Below are 19,512 nucleotides of genomic sequence, written 5' to 3'. Positions count from 1 at the left end.
TTTTGAAAACAGGAATATAATTACAGCTACATTGCAGATATTATAATAATCCCTGCACAAAATACCCACTGTCCCATTTCCCTGAAGTTATTAGCAAGATTCTGTGTATGTGCTGTTTTGTTTGTCTTAAACACGGTTTTCATGTCCCCCCATGGTGGGATGGAGGTGACCACGGGTTAATGATGAGCAGCCAGAAACGGGACGATTGGAGTGCGCTTCGTTCTCTGAGCTTCAATCCCAGGTGGTTCCCTCTTTGAGAAGTGTGGGTTCAAGAGTTTACCCGCAGTCCTCTGGGCAATCGCATCAGCCAATCAGCGTGTGGCGCCTGGTTGGAGGTGGCCAGTGCTGAGACGGCAGTGTGTGAAGAGATGAGGTTGACTGGTTGGTCAATGTCTTTCCTCTCTGAGGGACAATGAAAGAAAAAGAAGAGAAAGAGATAGAAATAGGCAGAAAAGGTAATGCAAAAGCAACATTGAGGATCGTGTTGGTTTTGCTTCCAAATGCTGGCTATTTGGGTAAATAATGTGCAGCTATATTTAATCTCTTAAAGGGTCTCCCAGGGAGTAAAAACACAAGAATAATACTCTAAAAGTTTTGTGGTGATTACAAAGATTGGGTCTGGACTGAGAGGAGGAGAGGAGAAGAGGAGAGGAGCCAATCTCTGACTTTGTTTATCGCCATCCAAACTTGGCTCCACCAGCCAGCCCTGTAGCTCATGCAATTGTTTGAGATGAGCTGGCAGCCTGCCAAACCTGGAGTAAATCAGCACTGTCAGTCAGCAACAACAGCCAGCAAGGGGGGGTGGGGGCAAGGAGAGCATGTATGTAAGGATGGAGGTGGGGGTCGGGGCAGGGGGCTTGACAAGTTTTGTGCGTATGTCATGTGTATGTGATAGACATACAGATAGCGAGGGAGTGCAGAAAAACAGGGCCAATAGGCGAGAGAGGAAAAAAGAAGTGAAGGAGAACCAGAGAAGTGGGGGATGGGAAAAAATAGTCAGATGGAGAAAGAAAAGAAAGAGAGGGAGGGAGCGCCTGGTGCTCTGTTGTGAAACATGAGCTCGGAAAAACTGCTCTGAGTTTAACACTCTACCCAATGTTTTTGCAGTTGTTACTGTTTGGAGGAGGTCCATTGCGTGAGCCGACACACGCACTGAAACCTACATACACACAATTGTCCCAGAGCCCCACCCCTGGTGCGCTGCTTGTTTTTCTTCCTCGGCCTCATCCTTCTCCCTGCACTCCTGTTATCAAGGTGAGGTGTGCTAACAAGACAGGCTGCCTGCCTGACGTCTGTGGCTCGCTGCCAACCTGCTGGGTAAAAAAAAAAAACATAAATGCACCCACTGAACTGGTCCGGTTCTGTAGCTCGGAGGCTTTGTGCAGCCCTTTATGTGTGCTGCCTGCTTGCAAAGACAGTGCGTCTGGAAACTGGGCATCAGGCGAGCTCTTCTCTCATTACTGCACACCACAGGCTGTGCCAGCATTGAGGGCTCCTCGTGTGTCCTCAGGAAACCACAGTGACTGCTTATTTTTATCTAGCTACAGGAACCTTTTTCCTGCCAATTAGTTCCCAACAATGACCCCGCTTGTTTATGTACTGTCTATTGAGTGACACCCCCCATCATAATTAGGCCAGCCTTGTGTCTTTTTCAGCTACATGCCAAGTGCATGGATTTTCACACGCGGGGAGAGACAGCTGCCCGCCGTGTGCAGGCTTACAGGGTGTATCTTTTAATTGGGTCCAAATGGTGGCGGACACGTATGAAGATTTTGAAAAAGTGATAAAGTTTGAAAACGTAGAGGGGGGAGGACAATAGCCAGCAGGAGACGGGGAGGACAAGTTCAGCAGGTTCATGCGCTGTGCTCAGAGGATTTAAATCCCTCCCCTTGACCACAGGATACTGCTAGTGTTTGTGAGTCAGAGATTTCAGTTCTGTGCATGTGTGTGAGTGTGTGTGCTTGTGTGTGTGTGTGTCACAGCTGTGAGGAGTGACTGCTGCTCAACAAAGCACTGCGCTCTGCTGGGTTGCTCTTGGTAAACAAAGGGAACTCACAGCGCTGTGTAGTGATTGCCCAACCTCTCCTTCAGCAGAGAAAGTAAAGAAAGGAGCCGGTCGAGCACAGCAGATTAGAGGAGAAGTTAGAAACGGCATGCAAGCAGCGAGATTTAAAAGGGAGAGAATGACCCAGTTGCAATAGCAGAAACCAGGACTGTTTATTTGATTATCAGCTACCAAGTGTTAACAGATCAATTTCTGCACTCTCCTCCCAGCTGTGATAGGGTGGCGGAGCAGAGCGGAGCAGGCTGGAGGCAGTGGGGGGTTTAAGGTTGGGGACTTTGCCAGAGGAGGTCAGCTGTGTTCAGTCACGGCAGCGGGAGGAGGGGGTTGGGGCTGGTTGCTGAGTTGCTGCACCCAGGGCATGCCCAGCTGAACCTCGATCAGCCCTTCTCCCCCAGCGCAGCGACATGCAACACTGTTGGCTTAGCTGCTTATTCCCATGACAACTATCCGCCTGAGCCCCAGATGTGTGCAGAGAGGGGAAGAAGAAGAATGGAAAGTGTTCAAACATTTCTTCGGCTGAGGCACTGATGTTCCTTCGCCTTGACGGAGGCTAGTAGGAGTTAAGTTTGGTGTCAAATGTTTTTTTACTGAAGCATCTACAGAGCTATAACATTTCCCAGATGCACAGTAAGTCACTGAGGCCAGCAGACCTGCAGCTTTTCATTTGACATGAGGCAAAAGTACACAATGAAATATGGTGTGTGTGTGTGTGTGTGTGTGTGTGTGTGTGTGTGTGTGTGTGTGTGTGTGTGTATGTATGTATGTATGTGTGTGTGTATGTATGTATGTATGTATGTATGTATGTATGTATATATGTGTGTGTGTGTGTGTGTGTGTGTGTGTGTGTGTGTGTGTGTGTGTGTGTGTGTGTGTGTGTGTGTGTGTGTGTGTGAACAGGTATTTATCACGTTGTGGGGACAAAAATCTGTTTACACGGTCACATTGTGGGGACTGACCTCCCTTATGGGGACAAAATACAGGTCCCCTTAAAGTAAATCATTAAATTTCAGGGTGCAGACTGAGGATAGGGTTACGGGTTAGGTAAGGTTAGGTTAGGTACAGGGTTAGGAATAGGCAGATAGTGGTTACGGTTAGGGTTAGGGTAAGGGTAAGGCTCCAGGAAATGGATGTAAGTCTATGTAATGTCCCCACAAGTGATATAAACACAACATGTGTGTGTGTGTGTGTGTGTGTGTGTGTGTGTGTGTGTGTGTGTGTGTGTGTGTGTGTGTGTGTGTGTGTGTGTGTTATCGTCATTGTTTACCTTAGTGATACAACTTGCAGCTCAAACAAGCAGCTGTGATACTGACTGTGTGAGACTGGGTTTGGACACAGCTTTGAGCTAATGCTAAATGCTAACATCAGCGCAGGGAACATGCTCAAAGTGGCAGTGCTAACAGGCTGACGATTAGTAGGGATCATGTTTACTGTGTCTACTTGTTTACCATGTTAGCATGCTAGCATTTGCTAATGAAGACAAAGTAGCAGACAGCAGAGCTGTAGCCTGAGATGTGATAAACAAGCTTCCTCAGTGTTGTAACAAATGCTAAAAATTCCTTTAGTTGTTTTTTTTTTCTCTACAGATTGTGCTGCAAGCTGGAGTCAAAAACTCATTAATGATAAATTAACTCTAGTTTCTTCCCTCAAACCATAACCACATTAAATCATAGCTGAATGAAAAGGGCGAGCTCACAGGTGATAATTTAGTAATTGCATGGGTGTGCTGGAGTGAGGAGCCGCTTGAGGAGGTCTCAGGGGTGAGGCAGAGTCTGTGGTGCAGAGCAGGTGCCGAGGTGCCTGTCAATACTAATTTACTGTTATTCTCTCTCACGGAGCTACTTCACTCACTAACTGACACAACAAAACACTTTAGCTAGTGTGTTGCACTCTCTGACTTTAGCTCAAGCAGAAACTCCTCTTCAGTCTACCGCAGAGCCAGGCAAGTAGGAGTTAACGACGTAGGCTGTAGTGTTTTGATTGGCTTTGCAGACATAAACAAGAGCCGTACTTGTGTGTGACCCCTGGGCCTGACCCCAGAGATAGACGCTTCTCTAATGGGTGTCTCTTTCAGCTGGCAGCCAGGCCAGGGGAACAGAGGAGCCATTGTTTGGGCCAGGGAAAGCCAATGCTCTCCCTATTAAAGTGCTGAGCCTAGAGGAGAGGGCTGTCGGAGCCATGAAGCCGAGGTAAACAGCAAAGGAGGGAGGGGACATCCTTGGCACACTGCTGCCTTCGGATTTAAATTTAGGATAATATCTCAAAAAAAGCAAACAGTCCTCTCTGCAGATATGACACTGGGGGCTCTGGTCATATGATCTTTATATGTTTTGACAGTTGTTTAAATAGAACTCTTAATTAGCTCCTATTGAGGCTTGAAATTCCTGCGCTTAAAACACCTAAGACACAGGATTAGGAAGGGAGCGCTGAACAGTTGTGTATGCAAAATCAAGCGTGACTGGAGTCGAAGCTGTTGTTCTGTTTCAACCACATCCTCTGACACACGTCACTGTGTGCGTGCGTTTGTGTCGGGGGGCCACAGACAAGGGACTTTTTTTTTTGCTGAAAGTGGTCAAACAGGTGAGTCAGGTGTTGTGAAGCATGAAACTGTACCTGGCATGTGTGACAATAGACGTGCCACGCGTCAGCCCCAGGGGAGGTGGCTGCAAGTTGTCTGGTCTGTTGAATAAAAGAGCGACAGACTGCTGGGTGTGATTGGAGCACACTGTAGGAGAAGAGACATTAAGAAACATCTTCCGTGCAATTGAATGCAGACTTGTTAAACCCTGTGAGGAGAATGCACTTTCGCCCTCCACACACACCAAACTTTCATGTTTATATGTGTCAGGAGTGATCAATAACTCCAGCGTCTCCAGGGCATCCATGCTGCAGTGTAACTAATCTGCAGGCTCAGCAGCTTGGCCTTAACCTTTTAGAAAGTGACAGTAATGCGGTGTGAGGTAACTCCTCTCATTTTTACTATACAGGGGCTCATTCAGTTGTCATGCAACACTTGCTTGTGTGTGTGTGCATGTGTGCAGAGTGCAGGCAAAAGTTATTAGAGAGGACTGGAAGCCCCGCTGCTCCCACTAAATTAATGACCTAACAGCAGGAGGGATGTGATGGGCGCAGTCTCTGCCAAACGGCTGGCTAGCTCCAAACACTTGGCTAATCCATCAGTGGCTTACTTTCACAATAGAACTCTTTAAAGTAAAAGCTCAAAGGGGTGAGAACAGAGCAAAGGAGGGATTTTCTTCTTCTTCTGTACTTGTTTTTTTTTTGTCAGTTTCAGGTGTGAAAATCTTATAACAAGAAGAATTTTTTCTTTTATTCTTCATCTGATGTTCCTATTAAGCCATCAGTGGAGTGGTCCTCTCTTATCTTCTGGTCTCTTCTTACACACTGAGGATAAGTTTGGGCGCTATGGTAATGCATGTTCCTGTAAAGTCAATTCAGATGTAACACTGTCATCCAAACAACCGTGACACAACTTGACACCTTCAATAAAATTTTATTGAAAAAAAAAAGTACCAATAAACGACAAGAAAATCCAGGAAAAAGATTTGTAGAGCAAAGCTCCATATGTACAGCATATTGCACTACATAACAAATTGTCTTTACTTCCATATTATATCAACAACCAAAAAATATATATAAACACAAAAATGAGTGCACAGTAGAGTCTCGAAAACACACAGTCAATGTTTACAAAAATGCTACATTTTCGCTGGGTCTCATTTCTTGGTTTAACAGAGAGTGTGTGATAATCAAGACTTTGTTGACTGAGCAGTTAAAGGCATATTCCAGGGTTTTACAAATACATGTACACTTGATCTGGTCTGTAAGGAAGGGCAAATATTTCATAGCTATGAGCCAAATTAACCACAAGCATTAATTCTTTTGGTTCGCTTGGTTTTGTCTATGACGATGAGATGTGCAAGGAATGTTGCAAGTTCATTTTTGTGTAAAAAAAAATGCCCTCGATCTCATGGACTTCAAAAGGATCCTACTCGCATTCAAATTATGTTACAAGCATGAACTGTCCTTACAAAAGCAGACCCTTTTTCTTAAGAAAATACATTTGAAAAAGTTAAGAAAGACCATGAAAAAGAAATGTTATCATTAAAAAAAAAAAAAAAAAAAAATCAAAACCTTCCTCGAAAACTTCAAATTTATATAAAGTGGACTACAAAATTCAAGACACTGACGGTTTCCATAAAATACATGTCCCACTCTCGGGATGATCCACACTCACATATAATGTGATGAGTGTAGCTAAGGAACCTCATTCTAACAAAATTATACAGGGCACCATGGTGGCTTGTTTCCCTTTCCAATGAATCAAACAGGACATCGATCCAAGCCTACTTGGTCGATGTACAGATATACGTCTAACGCGTGGCAAGATTAGCCCGAGAGAACAATCCAGAGTATATACTATACATTAACACACAACAGATAAGGGACCCATGGGATCTACAGAAACAAAGTACTTTCCAGTGCATATTGATTACACAAACAAAAAGATCAAGATTAAAGAACTGAACACACAAACGAACGCCCTGTGACTTGAGAAGACGATGGAGGCAACCTTTCTCTGCGTGTTTTGAAGCATTTCTAATGTCATATGTATCTTTAGTAACGGGTGGGATGGGTGATGACTCATTAATTATAAAGGAAAGGTCATATCCTGTTGAAAGGTTAAAGCATCAAAGGCGCTGCTTTTCTAAACCACATATTGTGAATCTACCCACGATGACTGGTGAAAGATAATGAAAAAGGTCTGAATTGGTTGGGCCCATCCCTGGAAAATCACAACCTTTTAAGTGAAATACTCCACCCAAAATCTATTTTTTGAGTATCGAACGCGTGCAAGCTTGAAAGATGAGTTTTCTTCTTCATGAGGAGCTGTGGTTATTGTGAAATCATGTTGGGTATAATGGTTTCCAATAGCGAGTTTTCACAAATTCTCGATCGACTCCTGCAATGTAATCTACTTCTCCACTGTCTACCCAAATGCTCCAAACAGTTACACTTTGGACACTGTCCCCCCCAAAGCTGTGAAGCTCTGACAGAAGCAGTGAGTTTTGGAAAAAAAACAATTTGAACATACAATTGAAATCCATCGCAACCAACATGAATTCAAACAGATCATAGATACCTACAGCAGATGAGTGATACCAAAGAAATTGGACTTTGGGTTCAGTATCACATGAAGCAAACCAACCTGCTCTGCACAGTCAAACAACAGAAGAATATACAAGTCCAAGACCAAAACAAATGGAAAAAAAAAAAAGAAATTAAGAAGTAATTGCACACACAAGTGTATACAGTAGAAATGGGCAAATGTACAAAAAATAAATAAGAAGGTAAAAAATAAATTACAAAGAAAAAATGAACCGATGAACAATACCCATGTAATAAAGGAGCAGCACAAAGAGGAAGCCAAGAGCCAATGGTGAGACGGGCGCTACAGGGAACTGGCTCAGCGTTCAGGATCCGCAGGAAACTATAACCACAACCACATTCAGTGCACCTCACGCCTACAACTACTACATGCTCAGTGGCCCCCGTCACCACCACAGCCAGCAAGTCAGCCTCTGGCTCCTCAGTCAAACTGTACCTTTATGTGTGTGCTGTGAAATTGGCCGAGAGGAATTTTTGGACTGAAATGAAAATAAGAAACTTGACAACACCCTCTGGAGGTTTCATCATAAATAAATGGGTGAAATCACTGCTCTCCTTCTAACCATGTAACAGATTCTCAAGGTTACCAGTAGCCCACACAGTCCGTCCCTGAGACATCTCGAAGAAAATGAGAGGAAACCCTAATTATGCAGTGATAAACTTGACACATTATAAGGAGCAAGTAATTACAGACCCCTGATATGTACTGCTCCTTGGGTCAAAACGTTGGCCTGGGTTCAGCAATGGAGAATAAAACAAAACAGCATCTTCAACAGTGTCTTTCAACATATTCATATTTCAACAATAATTACAGTCATTTTCACTTTTGTGTTGTTGTCGTTTGTCTGCTGAGTCGATCGTGGTTGTTTGTGCTAAAAATGTCCCAAATGTGGATCGGAGCACCAAAGACAACACGAGATCACCCAACAAAATGTAAAATGATGTAAAACCCCATAAAAGTAGCCTGAGAAGATCTGTTTCACAGATTGATTATGCAGTACTGTTTGGTGTTCAGAACACACAAGGGCTGTGAAAAAGAGGAACCTTTCAATGGAGTGACGTGGCTCTGCTGCATCTCTCTTACAGCCTGAAACACTGGTACGTGAAATTTCCAGAACCCATATCCAATCCAGATTCCAGACCGCATTCCATCAGGTCTCAACATTGATTATTTGTCTTGGACATGAGAGTGAAATGTTGTGGCAAGAAAAGAAAGTCTGAACTGAAAACCTTCATACAAGACAGAGGTTAGCTCGGTAACAATCTGAACTCTCGAAGGGTGTGCGTCTAGTGCAAAAACAGTGGATCCACAGTTCCACTTCAAGGGCATGGAGGTCTGAAAACAATCACATGAAAAGAATACATCTAAAACACAGGGATAACTTGAATTTGAGGATGAAGTTGGGAACAAATTGAAACTATAAAAGAGAATCTGGTGCTCTCACTAACATTGAAAAGAAATCATTACAGTAGCCAAATAGTTTTGTTAAGTAAAGGATGGTTTGCTCTGGATAACAAACAATGTGCTTTAACTCTAATGCTAGAATTTAGTGCACAGGTGCCAAAACCTCCAACACTCAGAAAGTAAGCACAACATCACGTTAATCTAAATGTCTTTTCATCATTTTGTTCATCTTCAGTTCTTCTTTAGTGTGCTACATCTCAGACAACGTCCAGCCACCCAGTGGCTGTTTTCAGTAGGTAACAGGCATTAGATTCAACAGTCCAATAAGGGAAGTTGCATAATCAGTAATGAATCTGTAATGTCCAATGGTCCAAATGTCCAAATGATCTGAATACAGTATGATTCGTATCAGTGTGTGTATACAATAAATGATGTCAATAAAAACTCATGTCGAGTGTTTAGGTGTAGCCTAAAATCTTCTTGCGAATGCTCTGTGGTTTTGTCAATTAACAAATAATGTATTAATTCAAGATAACTGCTTTTTTTTTTTTTTCATTTGTTTCACTGTCAATACTCCCAATTCCTAATATTGCTATTAGCATCAATCAGTGCGTGCTTGAAATCTGACTGAATGCTGTTGTGCACAGGTTTGCTGACAGTCACCAGGCTTGTTTGACCAGTCACTGATGTTCAGTACTGGTGCAAACTCCACCCCGATACTTGCTGAGCCATCAAAATGTTCTAGTTGTTTGACATGTAGCATGTGACTGAAGAAAGACTCAAAACATCGATGCCTATTAAAGAAACATCTTTCGATTGCAGAGACTTAACTTGGTTCCCAATATTTTGAATGATGCTGAGAGAACATGTTCAAACTTAATACCATACCAAAGAAAATTGAAGAGTAAGAAAACAAAAACAGAAAGCAAAATAAAGAAAATAAGAGGACATAAATGTTCCATTGAGGTGAGGTGCAAAATGCTTTGTTCTGAGAAGTTGCCTCTTTGGAAATTAGTTAATCAACTTGTCTGGTCAGCTGGGAAACTCACACCGCATTTCCTTTCATTTCATAACCATCTCATCTTGCCTGTCAAAGTTGCTCAATACTCATTCTGGCAGAATACATTGAATAAGGCATTCCCAGGGTCTGTGGAGGTCATTAAAGATGGATACATGTTGAAGTGCAAAAACTTTACCAAGAACAATGTACTGTACAAAACTACTACACCACACGTTTACCAAAATATGAACATTGTCCTGTAGAGGAATCTCGGAGCATCATGGCATCTTCTTGGAAAGAAAAAAAAAACCACGCACGACCTTGTATAAAAGTTGGTTGTCTCCGTCCCGCGGTGACTTTATGTCTCCTTTCTTTTGTCCCCCCAAAACAGACCCGTGTTAGATGTGACAGTGCCATTAGGAGTCTAGTTCCTCAGAGAGATGAAGAAAAGGGATGTGAGGAGAAAGACGCCCCTCACCTCCGTCCTGCTCCACCTCCTCCAGCAATGAACCCCCTGTCAAACAGAAGGCTGAGCAGAGCCGCGCTCAGGCGCCACCACAGCGGCCCCTGGTTCCTTTGGTTTCGATGATACTGAAACAACAAAGACCAAACACGTGTAAGTTAGTGCACTCTTCAGACACTAGTGAAGTTGTGCTAGTTTGGGTTTTCATGTTGCGTTGTCACGTACACTGATCGACAGCGAGGACGGTGAAAAGGGTCAACTGAGATGACAAAACCAGACAGCGGAACAACGCTGATATTTCCACAACAGTCTGCTTCTGTCCCCAACAGTATTATTAGCGAGGCCTCCCTTTGTGTGCTGGATCCCTACACAATCCCGCCTTCCCAACACACATTCCGAGCCATAAACACATTCATCGCACGGTCACACTTTTTAAAATCTTTCTGGCAGAGACCAGCAGCGAGTGGCTCAGGAGGAGGCTCACTCAGGTTTGCGAGCCAATTGGATTGTGTGCGATTAGGGGGGATAATGCTATCTCTGCTATTGAGAAGCTGAGATAAGATAATTGCACCAAATGGGATTAGGGAGCTCTTGATGAGGGGCAGGGAGCCTCTGGAAAACGCGTATCCGCACGAGAGAGGTACAGTAGCTCATCTGCAGACGAAAGGCAGACTCCACCGTGCCTGATAGTGCCGTGGTTGTTTTCAGCCCGTCAAGGCCGTAAACGGAGGGAGGCTGCAGATTACTTTTTCCTGACAATGCACACAGTGCAGCACCTTTTCTTGGAAATGTTCTGCTGCTGTTTATGAGAGGCAAAATATCTAAAGGCCGAGATTAGATATGCCATATTTACATGGCCGCTAAGTTGGTGTCCAAACATTGACCTACTTACCAGCCAAGAACTGCCATTGTGATAAGCCTCTGGGTTTCTACACTTATCACTTTGTGATGAACATTGCAGGGTGTTGCATAAGCTTTGCCAGGTCCCAACCAGCGTGTGCACTTACAACTTGCTTACTCGTACTGGGTAAGAGGTAAAAACAATAAATGAATAAATGAAAATCATCAAATCAAAGGCTGCTGGGAATCTTGATAAAAGCAGTCCACTGTTACGCAGCATGTCTAAATCTTGCCTGGGGATATTTTGATAAGGACATAATAATAGCATTATGTCTGCTTCAAATAAACATAGGCAATATTTAAATGCAGCACAGAATGGATGAGCTGGCAGCCAGCGTGGCTCGACTCGGTTAAACATTGGCGTGCCTTAAGTTTTATAAATTTAAAACTAAATTACATGAGAGACTACAGTCAGTTACAACTCTGGGATCAAAGAGGAGGGAGGCAGAATGGCTGCATTATGTGCGATTACATCGTATATTGTGTGTCAATATGTGTAATACTTAATCATGATTAGAGTTTCAACATTAGACAGCAAAAGCTGCAGCGGTAAAATGAGTCAACTAAGGGATTTATCACTACAAGCTACATGAGAAGCAATTAATCTTTAGAAAGAGAAACAGAATGTTCTTGTGATGGTGACCTTTTGCCCTCCTCTCTACCAAGCTGAGAGAGAGGCACTGACACGAACAGAGAAAGAGAGAGTGTGAATGAGAAAAAGAGGTGTGCACAGGCCTGTCGCAACTCAGTCATGAGTCACGCCACCAACTGCCAAAATGAGGCTCGGGCCCTAAATTTAGCCTGCGATAGAGCGGCAGAGTCTAGCCAGATGCTCCGTGTCGTCACTCTGACACCAGCCTGATGTGCTTTATCAGTGTCCCATGTGGGCTGTCTGTCCAGCCAGCTGCTCTGAAGCTCTGTCTTATCTCTTGAGCAAACAGGACAGCCTCAATAGCAAGAACCTCTGGATTAGTCACATCAGGGAGTAGACAAGGAGCCAAGGAAAAATACAAAGAGCTGTGGTATTAGATAATAGAGAGCATCACAAACGGACATCACCGTGAACAACAATCGTCACAGCACAATGAGTGAAGAGTAAACATCCAAAGCCAGCTTCATGTGTTTTTATTTCCAGTGCAACTCCTCCCCCCTCTACAACTGCTGAAAGGAGTGCCGTGCCCTCACTGAAACAGTGAAGAGATAAAGCCACAAACGCTGCGTGCGTGTAGACACACACACTCAGACAGACACACACACACACACACACACACACACACACACACACACACACACACACACACACACACACAGACGATATTCAACCCTGCTTTCAACACCTCCTATCGAAAGCACCAGGAGTCGTCTCTCTTAAAAAAACATGGGGATGAAACCTAACTCTGCTCCTTGCCCTGTGCAGGCTGGAGCCGTCTTCCTGCCATTGTGACCGTCATTATTGCCATGTCTCAAATGGCGGGCCGGCTAATGTCAGCCATCCTCTGGGGACCTCGGCGTCCCCTCCAGCCCTCTCTGACAGAGGAGCAATTTATCTGTCAGCATCCACCAGCGCTCCCTCGCTACCTAATCCCTCTTTTCGCCAGGGGCCGCGGGCTCCCATGGAGAACACTCACAGCTACATCGCTCCCAGATCCGTCAAGGCGATGGCAGTCGAAGGCACTTGGATGGCTCAGGGACAAGTGTCTGCACTGAATGACTGCAATCACCTCGTGACAGGAGAGGACAGGAATTAGACCTGATGGACATATCCACTATGATGGAGTGAGAGTTTTTGTACCGACTGTCATACTGTGTGATAGTGAGAGACGAAAGACAGAAAAAAAAGCAGAAAAACAAGTATGAGTGTATTCATGAATGAGCATGTATACACACACACGCACAACACAATCAATTGCACAACCAGAGCTAGAAATAGCAATTACAGAGGCTTCAGCATAAATAAGCATCCAAAAGGCACAAGAGTGTTTGTGCTGTAAAAACATCCCTCAGGCCACACACACACACACACACACGGGCAGAAATTTAATTATACTCTGCTTGAATGACAAGTGTCAACAATGGTCAAACCGGTCTCTGTGCAAGTTAGCATTAAAAGTTCCCTTCTTCTTCTTCATGATGCAGGCAAAAAGTATTATTCTCTTCACTGCTCGGTCACTATCACAACATCAGCGTATCTGTGTCCTGTCACTTGCAGCTTCAGGATATGACTTCACAAGGCCGTTCTCACTCTGACTGTCCTCTCTGCTGTTTACTCAACCAGTGAAAAAGAGCACAAGCCACTTCCTCATCCCCTGACCCAGGCCTGCCTCTGTTGTGCGTCAACAGATCCCAGTCGCACACATCGCAGCAGCCCTCCTGTCTGACTGTCTGGTTGTCTGCGTTGCGTTTGCCAGTGTCACAGTGCATGAGTCATGCTGAGCTGCAGGGGTATAAATAACTTGATAAGCGCATGAGAAAATCAGAAAGTGTCTCGCACGTCTGAGTATGAGGTTAAAAAAAAGAACAAAAAAAAGAAAAGTATATTATGTGCTGAGCAGGGAGGGTCCCAGAAGGGAGGTTTTAAGACAACCAAAGATGGTTGTTACTTGATCATTTGAGGTTCATTTCCAAACCTCCTTCCCTCATATACAAACTTATACCATCATTATGGATCCCACCCCCTCTCTCTATGGCTGCATAGACCTCTTATTTGGTTGTCTCCTGTGGCTGAAGGAAGGGGCTGGCTGGAGACTCCCTAGAACCACAGCTGTCCCCCTCGGGGCTCATGCGCTGAGCTTCGGGTTACAACATGTTTACCTACTCCCGCCACTTCTGCTTTTTCCCGTATGTATCAGTCTGTGTGTGTTGAAACGTGCATGTACGAATAAATATGAATGTTAGACTGGCAGCCACTCATGCAGCAAGAGACTCTTGCTCTCCCCTGAGGGTTTGTGTATATTTTTGATGTTGCAGCCAATAAAACAACTGTGTGTCGCTGTTGTACAACACAGGCAACATTACGCAGCACACAGACTCAGTGGACAGTTTTACCCTGACCACAGTGTATTGTTTGAGGCCAGGCATCCTCCACACCACTTGCCTCCACAGCACACTGAGGAAACAGGAGAGAGAGAGAGAGAGAGAGAGAGAGAGAGAGAGAGAGAGAGAGAGAGAGAGAGAGAGAGAAATAAACAGGAAGAGGAGGCAGGGGGAGGGCCTGGGGCTGGTGAGGTGGGGGAAGGGCTGTCCTGGTTCAGCAATGTCTTTGGCTTGGGGGGGGGGGGGGTGAATTACTGGGCTCTGTAAATTCTGCATGTGCACAGAGCCTCTCCAAAACAAATATGGAGCAAACACAATAAAAGAGAGCAAACTTTTTCCCCACCATAAAACACTGTCAGATCAATGTGGGACCCAAACATTAATTTTAAAAAACTCTGTGGATGTTGTTTTTATGTGTGGACTGCACTTTTTTCTGCTTTGACTTTAAAAAAAACTCCACCCTAACCTGACACACACAAACACAGCGACATCTGCTTTGATGGTGGCAGAGTTGTGCATGTTGTGAAGCCAGTGGAAATGGACAGAAGATCTAGGGTTGATAAAAGGTAAAAGCTGTGTTGGTTCTCCATGTAAGACCCAGATGAGCTTCTGATATAATGAGCCATAACAACAAAAGCACAATGTTAACTTTTAACTTTTAGTTGACAATTGAGACCAAGCTGTCTCCAGTCCACACATCACATTAACCTGACCATACAGCTCCTGGTAATCCACAAGGGCAGACTGGGTCCAAACTCATTGTACAAATAAGGAAATGTCTCTCCTCCACCTTTAAATTGGTTTGTGTGCAGCACTTTGAAATTTTAAGAGGCTTGTTTAGCAAACTGAATTTCCTCCTCCTGCATACGAAATAATGAGGTGGGAAATTCTTGACTATTCCTTTACTGCTGCTATGTTATAAAGGCCAAGAGCCAAGAAGTGTTTATGGTATTTTTCTCATGTGGTTACATGATATTAAAGGAACTGCATTGTATAATAGTGTGTCCCACTGGCTTTAATGTATTTTATTTTGCCAGCTGAGGTGGAGTGACATATCTAGAGGCGATTCAATTAACGGGAAAGAGAGTTGTTTGCCTGGTGTCTACTAGTGTACTACTACTATCTACTAGTCAAATTTGAAAACTGTCAGGATTGCCTGCACACATCACTTCATATAGGATAACGAGGGGGGATTCTGTTACTGCATGGGCTATTATTGGCCAGTTGCACTTGTTTACTGCCATCATACTTGAAGCCAGTAGAAGTGTCTGTCTTCAGCTGATACAGTCAGCAGGATGCATATGTCCTCCTTACCAGTTGTAGGTGTTCCCGGTGAAACTGGTCTCCTATCAGCTGGAGTTTCTGGCCAATGCAGGCCTCCACACTGCGGGCCACAGGCTGCTGCTGGGGAAGCTGCTCCATCCCGTTTTGTTCCCCTTCGCTTTCTTGCCGCCTGTCTTCCTGATCCCCAACAAGCTCAAAGTGTGCCGGGAAGTGCAATCGAAAACCTGCGTTGCCTGTTGAGTGTCGATGCCAAGACTTATTATTTTATCAACACCACAAGTGTTTTTTTTTTACTGTGATTATGTCAATGGTGATGGTGCAACAGGTACAAAGAGCAGCCAAATGCTGCTGAATGTGTCTTTGACCAATCAGAATGCTTGACTTTAGCCACAATTTTCCCAATTGTTGCACTTCTTTAATCACACCCTGTGAGTCATTTAGGAGTTTTATTCATCACCCACAACAAACTCACATGACACAGATTTGAGGTCAGTCAGTTGTCATGGAGCCTCTCAGGCATGATTAGTTGTATATGGCGCCAATGTAACTTTGCTGTCACTGATTATCAGCTCTCTGCGCAGTTGCTGCTCATGCAGGTAAGCACTTCTGTCACGTCCTTTCAGTCACAATGCCAGCCTGGCGCCTTTTGAATAGGAAAGCAGCTGGGTACACTCCATACAGACCATAAAAGCCACTGTGATCACGACTATCAGGCGCCAGGGATGAGATCAGCGCAACTATACTGTTACCCATTTCTCACACTAAGTCTCACATTATACTTCAGTTTTATAACACTGGTTATCACGCACAAGGCGGTGTTCCTTTTTCTCTTTTGACATAAGGCACATCATCAGCCTCACCGTAGAAGAGTGGTCTGGGCTCCTCTGCGACTCCACAGGGCAGCATGCCGTTGTGCGGTGCCAGGGCAGGGCCAGGTGTCTGTGTGCCCTGGTCTTCACACTTTATCTCTCGGAATGTGGTGCGCCAGCAGTGGGGGTCTGGCTCAAACACATCATCCTCCTCATCGTCCATACGGGGGCACTATAAGATGAGCAGCCTTAGCAGCAGGAGAGAGAAACAAAGGTCATTGCTGGAGCTGAATATAGAACATTTGTCTGCCAGGGAACACGTGAATCAAAGGCATCCCAAGTTTTTACTTCACTAATGATGGTAACCTTGGACAAGTCTGCATCAGGCTTGATGAGATGATCTCAGACACATTCATTAGACGTTTATTCCTCCAAAGCATTCATTATCACTATAGACAAGCTGTCTGGTTTATAAAGAGTGCCCTCAAATCAATAAAACCGCACTGGACAAGCTGGGAAGAGAAAATGAGCAAACGGTCTGCCTTCATTTGCGGTGAAGGGCTCAGTGCTTATTTAGACAAATGGCTCTGTTCATCTCAGTGATGAAACCACACATTTCACTGCGGTTAAGTGACTCGGTTGAGATACATTTACATAAATGGGAGCTTGGCTGACTCAGTTAAATGAGAGGTAGAATCTCTCTTGTCTGTGCTAAGCAGCCCTGAGGACAGGGGCCTGGTTTCCTAAGTGACTGTCCCATAATGGCTGGCTTACAAAACTGCTTGTAGATATCAGTGAACGCAGGGGTATTTGAAATATAAACTTGATGGCAGGAAAAATAAAAACATGCAATTACAAATCATTAATGGAGCACGGCAAGACTCTGAAGAAGCACTCAGGAATCTCTCCAGTGTCAATGATGCACTTCACTCAACCCTGAATCATCTGACGGGTCAAAGAGTTATCAAAATATGGGTGAAATTCAAGTTGCCTCACCAGCTCACCCCCAAGTCACCGTCGACTTGTAATACAGGGTTAGACTACTACCACACTTCCAAATTAGGGTCCACAGCAAAAGGGTAATGACAGTCTTTGAGGAAAATCCTAAACCACTCTCCTTACCCTGGTCTGTCAGCTTGCCAGCTCCCTGAGGAGGAGTTTTCATTTCTTCACCCAACATAAGCAGATTGGCCTGTCTCTAGCATGCCCAGACCTCACAATATACTGTGTGCGTTCACAATAAACCCTGTGTGTAAAACCACTTAATGCTTTGTTTTGACAAACAAAGAGTAAGAACATGGAAGGCGCAGGAAAAAAGAAAAGAAACACTGGCTCAACTTCCAGACACCCGGGGCTGCTCTCTGCACGGCCCCGCCGTCCTGCACTGAGCTGTGCTTGTGTCAGACAGTGGCTCCCCCTGCTGCAAACAAAATAACCCCAACAAAAGGGAAGCAGGCAGGGCTGGGGGGTGGTGGTGAGGCGGCTCTGTTATTGACACACTTTCTATGCTGTGTTATAAGGAGCTTCACACCGCAACATTTCCACTTTATTTTCCACTATGCACGCCGAGACCTAAAGTGATTCGTGACCTCTTCGAGCTCAGTCTCGCGACACTTTCCGTCCGACACTATGGTTAATAATGCGCAAATTAAGCATATAATGAAAGAAAAGCGTGTTCTGAAAGTATATCTATCAGAAAGCGTTGTGAAGTGATGTTCAGTAACGTAAAAAGAACCAAAAAACAAAAAAACAACCCAACACATTTTGGAAAATAAACGTCTACAAACGTCTGAAATAAGAAATTACACGTTTAAGTAACAGGTTTTAATTTATAGAGAATACGGCTGTCACTTAACTTAGGTAAAGACTGAAATAACTGGGATACACTGGCCGCAAAAACAGCCGTGCAGTTTGAAGTCCACTCACCGACTGAGCTCCATAAACCGGGAAAGCCGGTGTAATTCAAATCGCTGCGTATGAATGACAAGCTGAGTTACACTAAACTCTGTTCGTATTTGGACGGATTTTACGTTTCGGTACAGCCACGCACACGTCAAAGGCCGAAATAAATGTGTTGCAGCTGTTTCTCCAACAACAGCTCGGCACGTTGCTGCTGCTTCCTAAGGACGCGGGTGTCACTGAAGGTAAAGTTCACTTTAAAGTCCGTGACGACGCGCGCGTGTTAAATGTTCAACGACCGCGGACATTTAAATGTGTTTTTACGGAACTTACCACAGAGGTGGGCTTCTTTGTAACGGCTGTCTTACACTCGGAAAAAAGGACAACAAGATCAATATCCTGGCAAGTCAGGCGAGTTTAGTCCGTATCTCCTCCCCAACTACTTCCATTCTGCGAGGAAAACTGCAACGAGCCGATTTCTTTTCGCCGACGTCAGCTCCAAACTGACTCCGCCTGTCCGGGCGTGGTGCTAAAAGTTAGTAAATAAACCCTCCTTAAAGACGCGACCGTTTCTGTCGTCCGACTCTATGGATTCTCAGCAGAGGCTGTGCATTCCCCTTTAAGACCGATTTGCACTCGGACGCTTTAACCAATCGTCGAGTTTGTTTTTATCCCGCCTTCCCGATCGCGTATTCAGACACGTGGACGGGAAATTCCCCGTAGCACGAGACCGCTTTCACACCACTGCTGTGCTCATCTGGTCAGAAACCTGCGAACTGCTGTTACCAGGAAGCTTTCAGTGGCTAGTGACATTTAAGACAAAATAGGAACACACAAGCCTACACCCTGTTCATGTGATCTGATACCTGGTACAAATAATAATAGTTTATGAAAACCTTTAAGTCTGGCCATAGTTTCAGATGTCTCATATCAATATAGTGAATGTGACTGTTCAAACTTTAGGTCCGTAAGTCTGTAAATTAGCAGCAGTTTTATGATTTTTATTACAACATTGCCCAAGTTCACATTTCATTTTACATTTCACATTCACCTGGCACAGTTATCTTGTGGTTAAATCAACAACTGTTGTGTTCGTTTAAGTGGGAATGACCTAGATCTAATTAGACAGATCAACCTCACCACCATAAGTTAGGTCTCAAATCATCTGGGAGGCTTTAGGTTGACTGATCGCGAGGGAGAGGCAGGTGGTTGTTCCTCTAAGGCAGTAGATCTTAAACTTTGTCTACCATGCCCCCCCTTCACAAGCTGGAAGAAGTGTTTGCCACCCCAATGACAACATTGAGAGCAAATACTAAAAAAGGATCCATGCTGAATTATATAGAAATAAAAGAAATAATTCAGGTCAGCATGATAGCGTCAACAGACTCTAGTTGGTTCATTTTCTCCACATCATAAACTATATCAATTCAGCTTAGTTCCATCCCTTTTGTTTGCCCTGGCAGAAACATA

General features: G+C 44.4%; 1 protein-coding gene across 3 annotated transcripts in view; it reads right to left on the bottom strand.

The window, feature by feature from the left end:
- Positions 1-9,090: 9,090 nt before the first annotated feature.
- bmf1 (BCL2 modifying factor 1) overlaps positions 9,091-19,512 on the bottom strand; it is an 82,264-nt gene continuing 71,842 nt past the window's right edge. For 2 of the 3 annotated variants that reach the window (XM_070979669.1, XM_070979670.1), the window contains exons 3-5: positions 16,195-16,391; positions 15,365-15,567; positions 9,091-10,245 (exon numbers count right to left, since the gene is read on the bottom strand). In XM_070979669.1, the coding sequence (XP_070835770.1) occupies positions 10,129-10,245; positions 15,365-15,567; positions 16,195-16,366 (492 nt within the window). In that variant the 5' untranslated portion in view covers positions 16,367-16,391 and the 3' untranslated portion in view covers positions 9,091-10,128. Of the gene's footprint in view, positions 10,246-15,364; positions 15,568-16,194; positions 16,392-18,375; positions 18,577-19,512 lie in introns of those variants that run through there. The other variant, XM_070979667.1, reaches the window with a different exon arrangement.

The sequence above is a fragment of the Chaetodon trifascialis genome, chromosome 14 (assembly GCF_039877785.1).
Source record: "Chaetodon trifascialis isolate fChaTrf1 chromosome 14, fChaTrf1.hap1, whole genome shotgun sequence".
NCBI lineage: Eukaryota > Metazoa > Chordata > Actinopteri > Chaetodontiformes > Chaetodontidae > Chaetodon > Chaetodon trifascialis.
This window is presented reverse-complemented; position numbering and strand designations above follow the sequence as displayed.